Here is a 21,672-nt window from a genome sequence, read left to right on the forward strand (position 1 = left end):
ACTGTCATTTGTTTGTTTTTAGTGCATCTTGTTGCTAAGAGGAACAATAACTATCAAGACTTGTAGCAACATCAAGTGATTATTTGCAGGAATGTTTTAATCGCAGTGGTACTTCAACACCAAAGTCATCATCCTACGTTACTTTTTGGTGGTATCAACTTGCCATTAAGTGCAAATGTGAAACTAAATGCTGTGTCATCATGTGAATCAGATTTGGTCATTCTTCAGAACCCTGATGCTCTGCACTAACAGGTATGCAAGTCTTCATTTTCAGGTTAAGGAGCACTTATTGCATTATTGAACACTTCGGAAGGCAACATCCTCATACGTCAGTCACCGTGAAAGCAACCGGCTACAGAGATCTGTGTGTTTTACGAATAACTTGCTGTTGAGAATTGAGAATTTCTGACAACTGCGTGCCATCAAATGCTGACTTAAACAACCAAGATAGGTTCAGACATATTCTACGTTTGCTCCTGCTTCTCTCCTCTTCATGCAAGTAGCATTTTTAAAAAAAGCCACAACAATGCAGTTAATTGCAACTTCTTGTAGCATGCAAACCAGGAATTACAGAAGCTGAGTTTTGAAAGTTTTTTATGTCCAGTTGTAACTTTCAGGCTTTGACACTCAAGATCAGGGAAGAATAGAATGAAAGCAATGCATTCAAATGTGAGTTCACTTTTAACGAACAAGATGGGATTATCTAGATCAAACTCGCCATGTCACATGATGTGTCGCGACATACCACAACTTTTTTTTGCATTGCTGGAGCTGGGGTGGGCGTGGCCTCTGCACGATGCAACGGGCCCGGAGGCCAGCAGTTTGACACCCCTGATCTAGATGGTAAAGAAAATGTGAATGGAATTAAAAACATACAAGGAGCAAGACATTTAATCCAAATTTGTGAGGAGTCTTACTTTTCAAACATGTTTTATCAGCTAATAGATTTGGCTTCCGAGCTGACTTATATCTGTATGTTGGTTTACATTTGAAGATGAACATGGCTGCTTGTTTTATTTTACCATATTTCATTCTATCTTCCATTAACAGAACAAAATAGCATCTTCAAAGCCAGATTGGTAATACAATATTTTTTCTTTCAAGTTTACCACTGATCGCTCTCTCAAATTAGGACAGCCAAGCAATTTTGCAAAATAATAAACAAATTATCCTATTCTTTGTGGCTCAAGTAGGTCCCCCCTTTTTGAATAGCAAAAAACTCTGTAACACCCGTCAATTTGGGCATGACAGTTTAGAACAGGGTTTCTCAAAATTGCCATTTTAAAACATAGGGACTTCAACTCCCAGAATTCCCAAACCAACTGGGATAATTCTAGGAGTTGAAGGTCCACATATTTTACAGTTGCTAACATTAAGAAATACACTAGATAATCATTTTATAGTCAGAAAATATGCATTTAGAATCACATTACCAAAGATTTGGGGTCTGGGAAAGAAATAATATTGAGTTAGTTTCTATTTATGAAAATTATATGTTTTATTTGAACCAAGCAAAACAATGGTAGTGTACTCATTCATGCTGGCTGAATCCATAACTGGCCAAGCTTAGAATAGCCTAAGATTGGCTGAGTAATTTCCAAACTTTCTTTTTTCCCCATTGCGCTATTCTTCCTGAGCTGAGTCATTATGCTTGGTTTTCCTGGCTGCAGACTATCTAGTGCTCATATTGCTTGTTTATTTTTCTCATTCCGTGAGCTAAAATAGTTAAAAATGAACATTAATAAAAAGCAGATCATTAGATATTAATAATCAAACTCTCTTCAACTTAGCTAGTTTTGTTTCAAAGGTTTGCTGCATCGTTTTGTTTCAAAGGTTTGCTGAGTGTCTAATCATCCTGAATATAAACTAAAGAAAGTCACTTTAGTTTACTTATTTAATACTGCTAATAAATAGCATTAACAAATTGTTTGTCCTAGCCATGTATTAGCAGTTTTTTTTTACTTCTACTGCAATGAATAATCTAAAAACTAAGTATCAGTGGCATTGTTCTTGGATGGGAGACAATGAGAAAATACTAATCTAGAATGTAAAATTAATACATTTTTAAAATCCCAGAAAAAAATAATAGCAAATTCATATTACCAATAAAACAGACATGTCCATAAAAATCACCAAAAATTGAGCTTCATTCAAGGGGGACTTTGGCTTTAATGTACTAGCATGGAAGATCAATTCAAACTTGACACTTGTTCACTATTCAAAGCAAATACAGTCATCCAAAAAAAAAACCTGTCATTGTAGCAGATTCAACATCCAGAGAAAACTTTGTTTTCATTAAACCTCCCTAATCAAGTCTTTTGATCTTAATCTAGCAAAGATATGTTTGAAGGAAGTGGATTACTTCTGAACATGAAATCAACCGGGCTTCTAAAGCGTCAGACTGATTAGATTTCATGATCCTATAAACGTCTTCAAAATAAAACTCTCAAGCACATAGTTATCAGTATTTTTTCCCATTGTGATAAAACCTGGAAACTGAATGACAGCAAGTTTCTGGGGGAAGCGAGACTGGGAAGAAAGCTAAAGGAAATTATGAAAAGAAAAGGTAAAGAAAACATGGCATTAGGTTTAAGGAAAAAAAATTCCCTGCTTTCAGCGTGCTTGCATATTCTTTGGCTTAGGTGCTAACCAAAAAGTTATTTGATACACATTTTGAAATGGGTTAGGTGAGTGTACAAACACAAGGGTTACTAAGCCAAGACAAGGGTGATCTAATGCAACTTGTATATTAAGATACATTTCTAACATTTAGAAGATAACTATGCTCATCCTGAGGATATGTCAGGCTTATTTCTGTTTTTAGAAAAGCTAATTTTTTTGGATTGACCATTACTGCATATACCTTTTATATTATTCAAGAATAATATAGTTTGAATGCAGTTTACACATTCATCAGTATAATTACAAACATGGACCTAGTTCAGAGGCTAAAATTTTGAAGGTCAGCGATATATTGGCCTGAAAATGAATATAGTTCTGTCACACACGTGAGGAACTCTGTTTTTGCAAATACTTTTGACATGCAATTTCAGTCCTTAAACTCAGTATTTTGTGATTAACTAGGGCATTCCCTTTTTATTATTTCAGTCCTAATTTGTTAAACCTGAAGTAAAAACAGTATGCAGAAAAATACCCAGGAGTGCCAAAGAGTTTAGCCGATATCTGTCGGACAAAATCGCTCAGATTCGGACCGGTTTGGACTCCGACTGGGCAGAGTCTGACGATGAGGACACAGGCAGTCTTGTCAATGTTATCTGGGAGGAGTTCGATCCTGTGACTCCTGAAGACGTGGACAGGATCATGGGGAAGCTGAGCTCCACCACGTGTTTATTGGACCCGTGTCCCTCCTGGCTGGTTTATGCGGCCCAGCATGGGACACGAGGCTGGGTCCAGGCAGTGATAACTGCTTCCTTGAGTGAGGGTAGTTTTCCCGCCGCCTTTAAGGAGGCGGTGGTGAGACCCCTCCTCAAGAAGCCTGCCTTGGACTCAGCAGTATTAAACAACTTTCGTCCGGTCTCCAACCTTCGCTTTCTTGCGAATGTTGTTGAGAGCATGGTGGCGCATCAGCTCCCTTTGTTCTTGGAGGAAGCTGATTATCTGGACCCGTACCAATCGGGTTTCAGGCCCGGGTACAGCATGGAGACGGCATTGGTCGCGCTGGTGAATGATCTCTGGCGGGCTCGGGACAGGGGTTGTTCCTCTGTCCTAGTCCTGTTAGACCTCTCAGTGGCTTTCGATACCATCGACCATGGTATCCTGCTGCGGCGTCTCAGAGGGTTGGGAGTGAGAGGCACAGTTTTTCAGTGGTTCTCCTCCTACCTTCTGGGACATTCGCAGTCGGTGTTGGCAGGGGGGCAGAGGTCGACCTTGAGGCCTCTCATTTGTGGAGTTCCCCAGGGATCGGTCCTCTCGCCTGTCCTGTTCAACATCTATATGAAGCCTCTGAGTGAGATCATTCGTGGTTTTGGAGTTTCATTTCAACCCCAAACCACCCCAGTGATGCCCTCGATGTGATGTCCCATTGCCTGGAGGCGGTCCGGGTCTGGATGGGGAGGAACAGGCTTTGGCTCAACCCTGACAAGACTGAGTGGCTGTTCGTGCCGGCATCCCGGGAAATTCAGATTATTCCATCTCTTGCTATGGGGGGTGAGTTATTGCCCCCCATAGTTAGGGGGCACAACTTGGGGGTCCTCCTAGATTCACAGCTCTTTAGAAGATCATATAGGAGCTGTGACTAGGGGGGCCTTTGCCCAGGTTCGCCTGGTGCACCAGTTGCGGCCCTATCTGAACCGGGATGCCTTGCATACAGTCACTCATGCGCTCGTGACCTCTCATTTGGACTACTGTAATGCTCTCTACATGGGGCTGCCCTTGAAGACCACTCGGAGGCTTCAACTGGTGCAGAATGCAGCCGTGCGAGTTGTGTTGGGAGTCTCCCGATACTCCCGTTACACCTTTGCTCCGTGAGCTGCATTGGCTGCCGGTTGCCCTCCGGGTGCGATTCAAGGTGCTGGTAATGACCTACAAAGCCCTACATGGCATGGTTCTGGATTACCTATGGCAGCACCTGCGGCCAGTGTCAACCTCCCTCCGTCCAGTGCGCTCCCACAGAGAGGGCCTCCTCAGGGTGCCTCCGATCAGAGAATGTCAACTGGTGGCCCCCAGGGGGAGGGCATTCTCTGTGGGCGTGCCAGACCTGTGGAACCGCTTGCCGGTTGAGCTCCGGATTGCCCCCGACCTTCGCTCCTTCCAGCGGGATCTAAAAACCTATTTATTTGAGCAAGCCGGCCTGGTCTGATGGGTTTGGGGTTGGGTTTTAATATGGTTTAACTATTGTATATATCGGGCATAAATCATTTAATTATTTTTAACTTTTGTACTTTGTTTTTTAATGTTTATTGCCCTGTACACCGCCCTGAGTCCTTTGAGAGAAGGGCGGTATAAAAATTTAATATAAATAATATATAAATAAGTCCAGTTGTATTGAACAGATGTTATTTCATCAGCAAGAAAATATAGGATTGTAACCTAAAAATTATTCTGTACAGCAATATCCACAATCCTAGATATAATGTACAATTTAACATTAGGAATCAGAAGGCAACCATGTTTGCTTGTTGTAATGTTGCAGCTATACATGTGTTGTATTTTTGGAAAAATATGAAAAGCACAACTTTTAGAAAAATACAAACTCTAGCACTATGTACACGTTTATACAAAGAATTTTTAATGTTTAACCTTGGATGCTGGTTGTTGTTTTCCCCAAAGCATGTCTTAAAATCTCTGTACTTGAGAAGAGGAACAGAACCATCACATGCAGCTATGTAAGCAGTGCTAAAAGAGTTTTGTACTTTGGAATAAACAATCACAAGGAATACTGCAACTTGAAACCGTTGCTGCCTCCCTCTCATATATCAGGCAAGAGGGAGTAAAATAGAAAGGATCACAGGAAAGATTATTTTATTGATAAAATGAAAAACTCTTGATTAACTTTCTGATTACCTTATTTTAAAAGTAATCATATGAGATTCAAGTGTTTGGTAATAGTACATTTTTGAACAGAAACTATTTCTAACCAAGCAAAAGGGGGGGGGAATTTCAAACAATGGATTCATTTAAAGTGCTGTCTTCCTAAAAGTGCAGCAGGGATAAAGAGAGGAAGGCTAGGTATTTGCTTAACATACCTAAAAATCTATTGCTTTCCTTTGGCCATCGAGAAAGAACAAAAGGGTATTTGAGCTTCAATCTGTCGCACCTTGGAAGCATAGATACACACATGCTAGTGCTTGTCAAAGCAATAAAGCTTGTATCAGTTCACTTTCTCTTCTGCAAGGTTAATGCAGATGCCATTCACTACAACTCATTTTATTCCTAGCCAACTGCATGGAGGGTCCCAAGTTGTGGGAGAAGCATGGAAGATGTTTTTATCATCATAACAGCCTTGATTCTCTCTACCAACATTATTCATTGCCTTAATTATATTTAATGCTTTACATTTAGTACTGCAATAGGTGCTTTCATCTCCAGTTTTAAACCATGATACTTTATACATTCTCCCATTATTTTCCCATTGCATCCCACTTGCAATCTTCTCCCAAGTGTGCCAGGATGAGCTGCCTTGGGTGCTACGCAAAACTGGGTAGATAGGCAGAATATAAATATAACCTTAAAAAGCCTTACAGAATAACCAGCCAGCATGGTCATTATGAATTCTGTAGTTGTTATTCCAACCAAAGCTATATAGATGACGATAAAGAACAATTGTCATTATTTGTACAATTAGACTAATATTATTAAATAGTTATGGAGGTGATCTCAGTATGTTCAGCATCTGGGTATATCCCCTTTTCTTTCCTATCAATATGGGATGTTATCAGCCACTTGCACAGATATATGTAACATCACTTGTGCTTATGTGCAATAATTACAATGCCTATTATTTCCATTTCAATGAACACAGTCCATCTGCAAGATGTGAAGGCTTTACGATTCTATATTTTATTTTCCCATATATACAAAATCAGTTTTAACCTCTTGTGTCTATACACTGCAGTTTTCCAAAGTTCTTTTTTTAAAAAGGTGATTTTTTAAAAAAACAAAAAAGACACTATTCACATCTGAGGACTCCAGGGATTTTAAAAAATGTTTTTGGTCAAGTTGCTAAAATACCTGACATTATTTTTCAACTGTATATTGAATGTGTACTATGAAGCCCTTTCCCAATGCATGTTATAAATAACAAATCTAAATATATCCAAGAACGAATGTATCTTTGAAGAAAAAAATGTACGCCTTAGAAGGCACTGGGGGTTAATATACATGCAACAGCCACCCTTTTTTCTCGTCTACCTTCTGCAAAAAAAACCCATCAACAATAAATGCACCAGTCTTATACAGCAGTCCATTTTTAAAAGATGCTTCTTTAATTGCACAAGGCAGAGTGGTTGCATTCTCTCTAACAGAAGAAGCTGTAAGTGTTGATATGACTAATTTCAGTGATGGATGGAAGTAGGTTCAGAAAAGTTCAAAGTCTCCATTTGTTTAAACAAACCAGACATTTGGATCTGGTCAAAGTTGTTCCCAATCAACTTTGTTTTGTTAAAACTTTGTTGGACTGACAACACATAGCTGGCCATCCAATTTTATATAATCATCAAAGTTGGAACATCTACTTTTCTGATCTTGGCCTCAGTTATGTCTGTGTAAGCCTCTGTTCTAATTCATGTTGCTGCTTAATTAACCGTTCTATTTCAGTTCCAAGAGTTTGCAGGTTTTCCTTTGAAGAAAAAAAGAGAGAAATTGTTAGCAGAACATCCAATATTTAAATTCATATAGAGCTATCTATACATTCAGAATTTATTCAAGCATATTATCTGAACTAGCACATATTCATAAGATACAACAAGATGCATTCACTTAGTCATGTATTTTTAATCAATGCAAAACTGCCTTATTTTGGAAACTGCAAATTCAGCTACAGTACATTATTTATTTTTAAGATGAATTATTTTTTATTTTTATTTTAATCCCATTTATATCCCGCCCTTCTCCGAAGACTCAGGGCGGCTTACAATTTAAGCACAAACCAATGTGCTTAGCAATAGCCTTCATTCTATGTATATGCCTACTTATTAGGGCTTTCGCCCCCCCCCAAGCGGCATTATTACAAAGTCAGCTTATTGCCCCCAACAATCTGGGTCCTCATTTTACCTACCTCAGAAGGATGGAAGGCTGAGTCAACCTTGAGCCTGGTGGGATGCGAACCTGCACTAATTGCAGGCAGCTGGTGTTACTTAAGGAGGTATTAGCCCACTGCTCCACCAAGGCTCTTGGTTATATAATTACAGTTATATTTCAGCATTGCAAAAAAAATTGTGGAAATAATCTGAAATGTTCCACAAGCTTCACAGTAAGATTAAAGTGTTCAATCAAATTTGTTTAGTGTATAAAACTGAGTCACAATAGGACATTATTATGGTTTTTTAAACAAAGCCTGTAAATATTCCAAGACTTTAAAGAAATCCAAATTCAACACCCAGTTAAATCACATTTGGATCTGGAACAGCCTGATCAAGAAAAATTAAAAGATGGATGAGAAATTTGTTCCATAATTCTGATTCAAGAATTCAATCTCTATTATTTAAACATTACTTTTAAAAAAAGATGTGCTCTCCTATTTAAATATTTTTTCATCATCACCAACAAAATAAAATCGTTCAGTCGCCTTAACAGTATTATAAAATATACTCTAAAAAGTAAATTTAAAATGGCAACTTCAAGCAAAAGAAAAACTGGTTAAAACTGATTTAATTTATTTGAGTTTTGCAGTCGAATCAAGGTTCTTACTTAATTCATATAAAGACTTATATGAAAAGGTTCAGCATCAATCGGAGAATAACTTTTCATATGTTCCTTTGGAATTAATGAGTGGGATTCTGATTTATATTTCAATTAGTTATAAACCAATTTCAATTAGTTATAAAGTAAGAAATGTAATAGCTGGGGCCATGCATAACCTTTTAAGCTAAAGCACTCATCTCTTCAGTACTGACATTTTTTTTATTATTATTAGTCTTCTATATCACCACCTTGCCAAGGAGTCCCTAGAAGGCTTATAGTTATACAATTAAAATACCACATAAATCATTAAAATAATAAATAAGAACTGGGCTCTGAAAACTGTAAAAATATATCAAGAAATTTTCATTTTCGAGCCAGGCTTTGAAGTAGACATTTTGGCCTTAAATCTAGTCAGCCATGAGAAGATTCATTTAAGCACAGATTAGTCCTAAAAGGGATAGAGGTGATGAAATCCAATTTGTACTATACGAATGGGTGATTAAGGAATTAGCCCAGTTTCGTCCTTGCTTTCTTTATGCTTTTTAAAACTTTCTCTTAGTTCTAACAGGAGTAAAATTGCCCAAGCTTGCTGACATTGCTATGACATTACATGTGGACAGAGAAGTTTTTGGCCAGTGGTTCAAGCGCAGCATTGCCTTAGAATACCTGTTACCAGCAGGAATAATGTGCAAATTACAAATGCAGCATTTTTCACATTTACAGTTAAAGTCTCCACAAAAGAAATTCTCTTTATCAGATAGAGTCCTTATGTTCCTGAAGGCAAATTCCTACACACACACCCCAAATACACATCTGGGATTAATGATGACTGATTCTTTTGTTAAAACATCTAGTACAATAATTTAATTATATATTTTATTTTTCTTAAAACAAGACTATACCCAAATTTAAAAACACTCCGCTAACTGTTCTGAAAACTACTCCCCAGTGTGTTTAGAGTAGAAAGCCTAATTCTAATCAGATTTCTTTTACTGTAGCTTTAGTCCTTTTTTCTTAATGGAAATTGCTGTTCAGATGCACAGTTCGTTTCTCAGTTGCTACAGTATTCTTCACTACTCTGCAATTTTTAAAGCTACTCTGAAATGGTGTACAATATTTTATAAAATGTATTGTGGGGTGTTATTTTAATAATCACCTTTAGGGTAATATTTTTCAATAAGGTGTCCTCCAGGACTGCCTGAAGTTTCCTGTTTATCTCCAGAGAGAGTTCCAATGTAAGTCCACTGTCTGCCGGGTGTGATGTATAGAGAGAGGCCATGATTCCACCGCGCCGACTTAAATGTACTTTATTGAAATCTGATGCTTCAGATGAAAGTGTGCCAGCTTCTTCCCGCAAAATGTAACTCTGGATTATTCTGCAAAAAAAACCAAAACTAAGTAGAATCAGACAGTGTCATAGTAAAATTTGGCCTGACTGGGTCTAGTGGGAAGGTTTCATTTGCATCAGTCTTAAGAAAATTCATTTATTAACACTTGACCCAGAGTGTGACTCTCGAAAATGTAAAGAATGGGGAGTCCTGTATTGTAATTCTGGAAGAATGGGTCAGGCTGCTATTTATCTCTGTGCATCCACTACTGATTAAAGACAAGGAGCTGCTCCTCTGGAACTCCATATACATGCTTATGGAATTGCAATTCTCTATCCTAAATGAGAAAAAAGGGATATGTTTAAAAGGGCACAGTGGCATACTTCGTGATGTATGGCTTATAAACCACACAGAATGGGTTCACAGATAAGTGCGAAGTCAAATCAAAGGAAACTACAGCTAAGGTGGCTCAGGGCAATGCAAGAACCTAGTCACTGAACCTTACAGTAAAGTTCTGCACCACATGGAGATAACTTTTGGGCAGGCTGCACAATCCAATATGCCAAATGATTAACAGAAAGCTTTCTATAGGATATATGTTAAAGTGTAATATGTGAACTGCCATAATATCATTCATTTCCCTTTTCTTTGTACAGCATTGTTGTATATTCAAATTACCCATGCTCAATTATTTCTTGGGTCATTTCTTCTTTCTGAACTTGGACTAGACCATCCTTATGCAATTGCAGAAGATCTGCAATTCTCTGGATCTTCACACGTGATATACAGTAGATACAAATTCCAATAACTAAAAAAGGGATTTATGTATATCATAGCTAGTCAATGGCCTGAAAAGAACTCCTTTTTATGCGAAACTCTGAAAAAATGGTATCTTTTCCATCAAAAATGTATAAAAATAAGGAATAAGTTCATGCATCAGTTACACTCCCAGGGATACCATTTATGTTCAAAACAGGTTTGTAAAATGTCTCATGTAATCAAATCTATCAAAAAATCATTTAGTTGCTCCAGATAGCAAGAGCTAGTTCACTGTTCTATTTGCAAATGACAAAATATCACCATGGAGCTAATTTTGTAAATTCTTAGAAACTTTACCACACTGGATATTGTTTTAAGGATCAGATCTTTGTAACATATAGGTTTCAATCAGCAGTTACAAAGCTGGAGAACCGTAATTATATATTCTGCCAGGGTATACATTAAACATTTCATTGCAGTTATGTGCAACCACACAATTACTTCAGAGTATTGAATGGCAGCAGTTAATACAAATATTTTTATACAAACTTGAAGAGTTTCATCTCTAAAATAAGCCAGTGAAAGTACAGTGTAGGATTAAATTTAAGCTAATGACTTTCTAGCAAGTAATTACTTTTGATTCAGTTTATTGTGGACTATTTTCAGAATCAACTACTCACCTTTTCATAATAGCACTGACTATGTTTTATACATCAAAACATAAATATTATATTTCTACAGGGTAGTCATCATTGCTATCTTCATTTAATTTCAGAGCAAGTTCTGTTGTATTACTTTTTACTGAATTCGTATATAAAGTTGAGAAATGGAAATTTCCCCTTTTATACAATACAGGTCTTTATAAATAGTGAAATACCTGGGCTATTTGGAAAAGGCTACCACTACTTGAACTTTTACTTTACAAATGTGACATGGGCAATTCTACAGTTTTACTATGTTTTTTTTATTTTCCTAGCTAATGAGAGGTACATACTTAGTTTTTTTCCGGATTTCTTCCACTAGTTGTTTGATATGATCCTCCATGAACTCCATCTTCTCATTTTTTCGAGCATGTGCTTTCTGCAGTCTTACTATCCGCTCAATCAAGATAGTTTTGTCCACTTCAGGAAAATGATCGACAACTACTGAAGAGCCAGTGTTTTCTGGTGACCGATCTTCATTGCTGCTCCGAGCATTAAGAGACCCTGCCAAACCAAGTGCATCTTAATTGGATTGTCCAGTTCTAAGAAAAATCTATCTCCTTCCCCCATCCCTTTGATTGTTTCTCCCAAGTATGTAACTTCAGAATTAGGTCCTGGCAAAGTTTTGCCTCTGTTCAGAAACTAATTACATTCATGAAAGTCACATTTCTTTAAATGGAATTAATTTTTGGTAAGAAAAACAAAAGAGTTGGAAAGTGGCAGCCACAAACACTTTGAACTTTGTGATGAATGTTTGATAATGTTAAGGTTACATAGATTCTTGGAAAGTTCTACACCAAGAACTAATATATTATCTTCAGCTTAAAGTACTTATAGAAATAATAAATTTTAAAGCAACAGAATCAACAGGTAATGTATAAATTCAGTCTTTGCTTTACAGACAGCAGTTTTAAATCACCAAAATCTTATTCAGAGGCATCTCTAAAGATTAAAAAAAACAATTAGAGATGGTAGGTCAAAATCTTCAAGGATTACTTAGGTGTTCCACCATAGAACTACATTGCAGTTCATGCAGAATTCACAAACCAAGCCATTTTTCAAAGACCTTCCTGACTCCATTTGTTCTGTTTGTGTATTCATTTCGGAATAAAGAACATACGGATCTCATTTTTTTTGTGGGACTCTTAGGCAGAACAACAGAAAGAAACAAAAGAAATTAAATGTCAGCAAAATAAAAAGAAAAGATTCCAGAAACTGCTTGGGTATGAAATTGCCTAAACATAAATGAAGATGGTATTCTTAAAGGACTGAAAATATAGCAGAGTCAGTTTGTGCTATCCTTAAAATATCAGCAATGCTGTATCAGCAATTGCATATAAAGTAATAGGTGACCTCAGGAAAGAAAGAACAGGGAAGCTGGCACAACACAGCTTTTGTTAGTTGAAAATTAGCTACACTTGGAAAATTAATCACAACAATATATAAGTGAGTCAAGTATAGAAAATTGTACCAACTTTGTATGAACTTCATACATATTATATACACAAGCAATTTTGAAATGATTTGCACTTATTACTTTAATCTTGAAAAATGTATAGGCATTTGTAAATACATTCTTATAGCTATATGGTAGACAATTTTTGTAAGTTTATCCCCTCAGATGTTAACGTGAAATTGTTCTGGGCCTGGAAGACCACAGAAGCATTATGCTTTTAGAGAAAAACCAAAAGAGTCATTATTTATTTTGGCTAATTTGGATTGAGCCTTATAAGAAAATTCAACATGTACATATTCAAGTCCGACATAATCTGTAGGAAATTTTTAGCAACTGCTGGGGAAGAATGTATTCTCATGTAGCGTGTGTTATTAGCATCGCTTTGTTTCTTCACAAACTCAGCAAAATAACTCACCTGATGAGCTGGAACGACTCCCCATGCTGCTGATTTCTTTATCACAATTGCCATTTTCAAGGTTATCCAATTTTCTTCGTGCTAATGAAACAAAACATAAGATCTTTGATGCAAAGCTGATGTTTTAATGCCTAGGTCACATACACACCACAGAAGCCAATGTGTGAGAAATGTTAACCTTGCTGAAGCTGCTTGGTGAGGTCTTTAAGGTTTGCAGCATGCTTTCGCTTCTGCGTCACCAGTTCGTCTTTTAATTCGTCTGCCTTGGTGTTCAAAGCTGCAAATGATTTCTGTTGAGATGCCAGTTCCATCTCCAGCATCTGGACCTTATTTCTGTAGAGCTCTTCTTCCTTCTTCAACTTATTCGCCTGAAAAATGACATTTAATCAGCATTTCCTTTCCACAGTATTTCATATAATTTAAAATACTGTTTTTTGTTTTGTTTTGTTTTAAAATAAAAGAGATTCAAGAACAACTTGCTATGTTTTGGTCTGCTGAATGATTTGTCTGGTTCATTCTATTCAATTTGTTTCAGGCCAATAGATTGTTCCTTAGGGCTTTTTTTTAGCAACATGGATTTATCATGGAAACCAGAAAATAAGCACAATTTCTATGTAGAAATTTAACCTTTATAGGTTAAATAGAACAGAAAACATTAAAACTAAATTAAGCAACGCAACAGAATAAAATAACGCTCTTTTAAACCAATGTTGGTCAAAATCAACACTACACTACATAGCATAAAAATATATTTGCTACTTGCTTGAGGTCATGTAAAGGAATAATCTCCCACGGGAAGAGATTCAAACCAAGGGATTCCCTGCCCTACCATATGCAAGTCATAAAGGATATCCTAAACCCTACAAGCAAGAGTTGCATTTTGCAGGACAGCTATTTATTCTCCATTGGCAGTTCATAGTTCCCTACATGCAAAAAGGAATTAAAGTTTATTGTTATATTATTGCTTTACGTGAACAAACGGAAATGAAATGCAAGCAAGACATGACTCCTATTGATAAGGAGAAAACTGAACTCTAGGATTAATGTGAAAACCATTTAAAATGGAACAAATTTGCCTAGGAGAAACCAAATGCAATTTTGGGAGAGCTCCTTGACCCACAGCAATCACAGGATTGCAGGTAATGGTAATGGCGGAACAGTGAAATATTTCACTAGTACTTTGATTTACCAGTTCATCTCTTGCTTGATTAACAAGTTCCAACTGATTCCGAGATTCTCTTTCCATGAAGGTTAGCTTATCAAGCTGCAACTGTAAGGAGTTGGTTTCTGACTGGAGTTGGGCATTCTTCGTGGTTAGCTTTTCAGTGAACATCAGCAGCTCAGATTCTCTTTTCCGGCTGCCATCTATGTCCTTCTGGAAGTCACTAAGCAGCGTGTTCAGACTGTCCACTTCTTCCTTGCAAGAGTTCATTTCTTGTTCATCTCTAAATCAAATGTATATTTTAAAGAGTAAAATGTGGAGAGTAAACCAAGCAAGCAAAGATCTCTTTCTGGTTTAGCTCAACTGGGCAAATACAAAATGTACAGCTGAAAACAAGTCACCAATACCTGCAGAGTACCTGCAGCCTGACATTCCTTCGTACCCTTATCCCACCCTAATTTCTTTCGGCTACACAGACAATAAAAACAAAAAAAATGTTTCAAGCAATAGTAGACCAAATCTTGGTATGTGAAGGCCTGCTCCAAATATAAGGTATTTATTACCTACTTAAGGAAGTGGTTATAGAAAATTAGAACATGAGGTGATTCATAGCAATTAGTTTTAACTTCTAAAGCAAAGTGTGTTTAATGATAGGAGTCACTTCTAATATGAAGCAGTTACACACCAGCTTCAAACTGCAAGCACTCCAACAATATATTGTGTGGAAATGGGTTTCAGTGGTTTTTTTTTTTTTTTTTTTTTTATTGAAAAGTTTTAAAATACAATTTTCCTTTGAAAGACCCCCCTTCCCCCTCCCTCCTCCCCTCCCTACCTCCCCCCTATCTCCCCCCCTCCCCCTCTCCCTCTTCCCTCCCACCCCTCTACTTCCCCTCCTCCCCCCCTCCCCCCCCCGACTTCCCAGAGCAAAATACAAGGTATATATCTAAAAAGCAATCATAAACAATCATATACTAACAATTATAAACTCTAAAATCCATCACTCTCTAGCTTATATAGAGTAAACCAATCCTTAACAATACTAAATATGTATAAAGAACTAAAATAAAAGAAAACTAGCATCATTCCCATCTATGTTCTTCCACAATTCACTATTACCTAGACATATTCTCACTTACACATCACAAGCACCTATCCCTATTAACCTCTCTAGCCAAAATAGGCTATAATAGATAGTTCTTACACAAATTATCGTATCATCCATCTCGTTGGAAAGAGGAAGTTAGGACCCTTTTGTTTATTGCTGACAAAACCCAAATGCTAACCCCCCCTTTTGTTTCCCCAGTTCAAAAGGCTTCTCCTTTCCTTTGAAATGCCTATTGCCCGTTCAATACACCTCTATCCTCTTCTCTTCGGGAGATGACAGAATCCATGGGATAATGTTTGAAACATTCCATTTATGAATATGATATAGATGGATTCTGACAGTCCATTAATTCCAAATTGAACATTCTGTTACCATACATATCATCCCAAAACTCTTAAAAACACAACTACCACTTGACTATAAGTATATTGTGGAAGTTCCATAGATTTCTACTGGTCTTATTTTTTAATCTTTTTTGAGCGTTTTAAGGCAGCACGCGTCACCCTCTGTTCTCTAGGATCATCCAAAAGAGTTGCAGCTTGATCTCCTCCTGTACCCTTCTCGTCTAACTGTCCATCTTCATCCTCTTGATGTTCTCCTTCTCCAGATCCCTCTGCAGCTTCCAGAAGTGTTGATGGGGTTGCTTTTAAAACATTGTTGTAAAAATCATGCGCTTGCTTCACAGTACCCAAACAGTACCTTTTGCCATCATACATGAAACTCAACCCAGCTGGGATCTCCCATCTGAACCTTATATCTCTTTGCTTGAGCTCTTGCACAAGAAATATAAAGTCCTTCCTTCTCTTTAAAATCTTTGGAGGAATTTCTTTTAGAACCAAAACTTCTTGACCAGCAATCACAACTTTAGTATCATAGGCAGCTTGTATAACTTCATCTCTAATTTCCCTTTTTACAAAATAAACCACCACATCTCTAGGCAACTTTCTCTGCTTAGCAATCCACGAATTCACACGAAACACTTTGTCCATGCCTTGTTTTATTTCAGATGCTGGATGGTTCAATACCCCCTCAAAAGCCTCAGAAACCAGCTGCTTTAAATCTTCCTTAATATTCTCTTTTAGGCCTCTAATTCTAACAGCAAACTGCATCTGGTAAAATTGAGCCAAACTCTGTTCGCTATCCATTTTGTCTTTTAAATCTTCAATTTCCAATACTTTTGCTTCTAATATAGCATTCTTTTGAGTCAAGTCTTCCACTTGATCATCCAGCACCTCCACACATTTAGCTACTTTATGCACTGAGGACAAAATGTCTACCTTCATCTCTCTAAGTTTCTGCTCCATCCTTTCTTCCATTCTCTGCTCCAATTTCTCCAATTTCTCCTCCATCTGTGCAAATTTAACACCCATTGACTCCAAGATTAACTGGGTATGTTTTTCAAGATCCTTCGATGTCAATACATCAGGAGAATGCAACGCCTGCAGTAATGATTGTTGTTGCACCGGAGAATTTCCAGCACTCCGAAAAGTTCTAGGGGGAGGTTTAGCCGCCATCTTTTACTTACAATTGTGACGCACTTTCACTTTAAGTTTTAAGCATAGTCCATCAAGCTTGAGAGTAAAATAAAATAATCCTCTTCATCTCTCCACCTTTTCCTCTTGTACCGCTCTGCCTGCTCCTTTAAATCATAGTCCTTTCTTCAGGCAGGGATGGTTCGCAGACGCCTGGCTCTGCTCCAGGAAGTTCGGAGCAGAGACGACGGCCAGCTGGGAGCAACCCAGGCTTCGGGGGAGTTCGATCCTTCAGCCGCCCAAGCTCAAAGCTCAGGCGGCCTCGGAGAACTCTACCCCTACCTGGGGCCTCACCCCCTCCTCTTCTCCCGAGGAGGGGGCTTCAATTTCGCCCGAACAGCTGATCGGCGCTGTTTCGGGCAAAAAAACAAACAGCTGAGCCGCGGGCAGCCAGGGGAGGCTGTCTTCGGCGCCGCGCCGCCAGCGGAAGTCAGTGTTAATTGGCAAGAAATACTTATATTACATATTGCAAATCCAAAAGGAAATTAATGACACTGAAACATTCCAGATAATTATAAAACCTGTGAGTTATATGGTGGTTCTCCAATTACACAATAGTTTCCTTTATTTAATATGTTATGAAATACACAGAAAAGTTATGGTAAATTATCAATTTTATTAAAATACATACTATAAGATAGAATAAAATTTATCTTTGCAAATGTTACTCAAAAGATCTCTTCTCATTTTAACTTTTTAAGAATGATTCATTATAAACTGATAAACACACACACAAAACGAGAATGCTTATTATTTCAAAAATGAGATCATATCATTTCAAATAGCTGAACCAGCCAGAGTTCTTAGCCATAAAGGCATATGTGTTTATAGAAATATAATAACAAAATCCTAAATAATTAAAGATATATTAAAATATAAATCATTTTATATTTAGTATTAGCCTAACTGTAACATTTTTCTTCCTTTTGAAATAACCATCACAAGAATTTAAACACAAACCTACACTGCATTGCAACAAACCTTTAGAAATATTAAACAATATTAATATAATATTATAAACAATAATAAAATATTAAACAATAGCATTCTGACTTTGAGTTTGAGTTTGGTTTGAGTTCAAAACAATTCTTTCATACTCAAAACATAAATTGCTTCCAATATCAAGCAAGCATTTTGAGAATGGTTGAATCAGACCATTTTAAACATGAAAAAGGTACTCAAAATTTGAAATATCTGGAGCACTAGTATTAAACATCAACAAAGTATTGCTTGGTATTTGTGATGTACATAATTAAGTTAATTTTATTTTTAAAAACAACTGTTTAAATTATATGGAGATTATTTTGTTGCACCAAACAGAAAGTTTCAAATAGAATGCTCCACATATAAAATTATTCCATTGTTTAAAATAAAACAAAGAATTACAATTTTAACTTTTATACCTTTGATGTTGTTCCTGCAGCTGGTCTACAGTTTTCACTTTCTCTAGCAAATTATGAATCTCAGCCTTCTGTCGATTAATAAGTTCTCTGTATTTTGATAATTCATCTTCTGTTCTCAACCGTTCATCTTCTAAACACTTGACCTAATAAACAAAGGCAATTCATAAATTTAAATAGCATTTTATATAATATGTTTCATTAGTTTTTCAGGGCATTAAAATATCTTGTTAGAACAGGCATGCTAGATAATATTCAGCCTACTTTCTCTTTCAGAATCATTTGCTGCTTTCTCTTCCAAGAGATCCCAGAACTATTTTGGAAATTTTCACTTTCATCTCACACAATAAGTTACCTCAAAAGAAGCCAAATGTGAATTGTCAATTATAAGGTCCCTTCTTTTAATTATCTACTAATTATTATAACTATTATAACACAGACATAAATTACAATTACGGTAATCTAAATTAATTGCAGCTTTGAATCTTATTTTTACAAGAGAAAAAATGGACTGCTATATGAGACCTGATCATTCTAGAAATGAAAAAATGAATCGATTTGTTAGAGAAATGTAATCATTATGATGACACAGGAAAGAATTCATATGTAGGAAAATGTATCATTTGCTATAACGTTTTTGTGTGGTTTTAGCCTCCAAATTGGAGAAAAGCTATTCATATTATTGGGTATTTTGAAGTATTTTGTATTTACATCTTTACAGCACAAACATTTATTTAAAAATTTTCATTTTTAGAAAGGGTTACTGAGTCTTCCATCCTTACCTCCTCAGTCCTTGATTTTACAGAATTAACAAAATGAACAAAAATGAAGCGATGAAAGTTCAAATAGCAACAATTAGATCTAAATTAGCAGTTGGCAATTCTGTCAAGCTTTTGAACACTGAAATATTTCACAAAGCTATCCAACTTCTTTAAGGTTTTGAAGACTCTGCTGTTCAGGAGAATCACATTTTTTAACAGAAGGAAGGTTGCGACAATAGGTTTGAACTTCAGCAATAAATGATAATTACATATATGGAATGCATAAAATTAAATAGCTCATAAAACAGAATACCTTTTCAATAGCCTAGCGTATCACATTTTGCACTATCCCTAACTTTGCTTATAATACTGACTTTGTAGGTGGACTTTGGCTCACGTTTATGATAATCCTTGGATTTAAGCTCAAAAAAGCTAAGCATTGTCCTGAATTTATGGCTGTAGTGTAATTTCAGAAACAGCTTAATTTGCATAGAAAAATTAACTCTTCCACATGCGAACTCTAGAAGAAACCTTCTTCTTTTAGAGTTTCTAGTTTCATAAATGCTTTCAAGTCCTAATTTGCAGAAGCAAATATACTTAAAGGTTTAACTATTCAACCTTGCCTTGTGGGTTGCCTTTCAATTTGCTACTCTCCTAATTTTTATTTAATATCCAAATGATGATGCTGAGTTAGGTCATCTCTTGGCACACAGTTAAGTAACATCAATTCACTGAGGCCACTCAACAGTACATCTCTGCCCTGGGTTATCCAATTGATAGCATCACGGTTCCTTCAGAGTTATTTTAGGGCTCTTGACTCTGAAGCCTTCCCATCTGTGACTCTGGATGGGGTTGCTCTCTCACAGATCATCTGCAATTTAGGGCACTAAAAACCTTGGCTACACTGAAGTGTTTTGCTTTTCATGATAATCTATCTATCTATCTATCTATCTATCTATCTATCTATCTATCTATCTATCATCTATCTATCTATCTATCTATCTATCTATCTATCTATCTATCTATCTATCTATCTATCTATCTATCATAATAGAAGGCCACGATGCATAGATGTATAATTTCAAGAAATAAACCATATGTACACATTTTCTAGAAAAGTTAAAGAATCCTTGTCATCACCATCCTCCTTGCAGTTAAAGGGAATTCCCTTTTCTTACCTTTGTCCTTAATGTTCGCAATTCATCCATGCCTTCCTTAAATGTTCGCTTCACATCTTCAAGTTCTTTTATCTTGGCATGATGGACCTTTGGAAGGGAAAAAAAAATCCCAAGACATATCTGTTAATTGGGTAGAATGACTTTCAACTTTCTTCCTGTTAAATGTGATTTTTATCAGATCTCTTTTTCTCATAATCTAGCAGCAATATTTAATTTTCACAAAAAATAAAAACTGATGCAAGTAATACATTTTACCTCTAGGTGATCAGATCTCTCTTGCAAGTGTTTCTCCAGTTCTCCTTTGGTAAGTCGAAGTTTTAGGTCCAATTCATTGGATTTAATTTCTTCAGATTCCTAACAGCATTACAGTTTAAAATTGAAATAACAGAGAAGATGAACTTATGAAGCAGACTTAAATGCCCTTTCCAGAACCCTATATCTATATAAATATTATCTCAACTATCTTGATGGTGTAATTTATACATTAAAATATATACCATCGAGACCTATTCATTGCACAATTTATTTATCTCTCTTTCATTTACAGTAAACCTAAAAGTTGTTTGTTTTAGTAAGTCAGCTTTGGAAACAAATAGCTGCTTTCCATACCAGCAAGAAATAGGCAAAGCTACAAAGTCCCTTTGTAACTTTCTGTAGTGAGACTGAAACACTCCCTCACATTCTAAACGTGGGACTTTGTGGAATGACTGAACTTGTTTTGCACATTGCACTGAAAGTGGGAAAATAGATGCAAATTCATGACAGATATCTTGATCTATTAAATGTAAAGCTGCCTTGAGCGATCAGTATTTCCAACAATAAATGAGCAAGTTTAGAGACAACATCAGATGTTAAATCAAGAACATGTGTTTATTCTCTGTGTGAAGATGTCTGCCCTCCTGGAAATGTTAGCATGACTTTCCTGTAAATTATATTAGCTCCTCTCAAGATCAGCTTGAATAACATTATTGATTAATACTGAATAATATTAAATCTAATAATACAAATAAAGATAAAGGTTTTTTTTAAAGAATGCAATACTTTCTACAACTGAGTAAATACAGAAACCGGGCTTCTCTTAGGTGGTACATAAAATTGCCTATTTAAAGAAAATAATTTGATATTGAGAAAAGATGAACTAGTGATGCCACATGACATTGTTATAACTATCTGGCATAGTCTATATTAGATTATATATTAGATTAAAATAACATGATATTTTGTATCATCACATATAAACCGTGATATGTGTGTATCATAGGTCATTATTCCCTGTTTTGGACAGAAAATTACCTTTCTGTATTACAAAAAAAACATTTGTATGAAAGTAAAATTAGATCATACCTGATATGTTTTTATTATTTCTTGGCAATTCTTTCGTATCTGGTCAGCTTCCTCCTTGGCTTGAGTTAACTTTGTAGTTGCATCTTTAAGACGATCTTTGGTTTCCTAGAAAATGATTTAATAATTACTTATTAAGAACATTGGTAGATTAAAATCCTCACAAAAATGAT

At 36.3% G+C, this 21,672-nt stretch overlaps 1 protein-coding gene across 2 annotated transcripts in view; it reads right to left on the bottom strand.

Moving 5' to 3' along the window:
- Positions 1-5,054: 5,054 nt before the first annotated feature.
- The window catches only part of CCDC186 (coiled-coil domain containing 186), a 41,443-nt gene continuing 24,825 nt past the window's right edge, over positions 5,055-21,672 (bottom strand). Inside the window, exons 7-17 of one of the 2 annotated variants that reach the window (XR_014492653.1) lie at positions 21,503-21,607; positions 20,414-20,512; positions 20,159-20,245; positions 18,223-18,365; positions 14,210-14,465; positions 13,199-13,388; positions 13,021-13,101; positions 11,443-11,653; positions 9,518-9,737; positions 6,158-7,297; positions 5,055-6,109 (exon numbers count right to left, since the gene is read on the bottom strand). Coding sequence is in view for 1 of the 2 variants with exons in the window: in XM_083363681.1 (XP_083219807.1) it covers positions 7,214-7,297; positions 9,518-9,737; positions 11,443-11,653; positions 13,021-13,101; positions 13,199-13,388; positions 14,210-14,465; positions 18,223-18,365; positions 20,159-20,245; positions 20,414-20,512; positions 21,503-21,607 (1,476 nt within the window). In the remaining variant the exon portion in view is untranslated. Of the gene's footprint in view, positions 7,298-9,517; positions 9,738-11,442; positions 11,654-13,020; positions 13,102-13,198; positions 13,389-14,209; positions 14,466-18,222; positions 18,366-20,158; positions 20,246-20,413; positions 20,513-21,502; positions 21,608-21,672 lie in introns of both variants that reach the window. The other variant, XM_083363681.1, reaches the window with a different exon arrangement.

This window comes from Vipera ursinii (assembly GCF_947247035.1).
Source record: "Vipera ursinii genome assembly, chromosome: 5".
NCBI lineage: Eukaryota > Metazoa > Chordata > Lepidosauria > Squamata > Viperidae > Vipera > Vipera ursinii.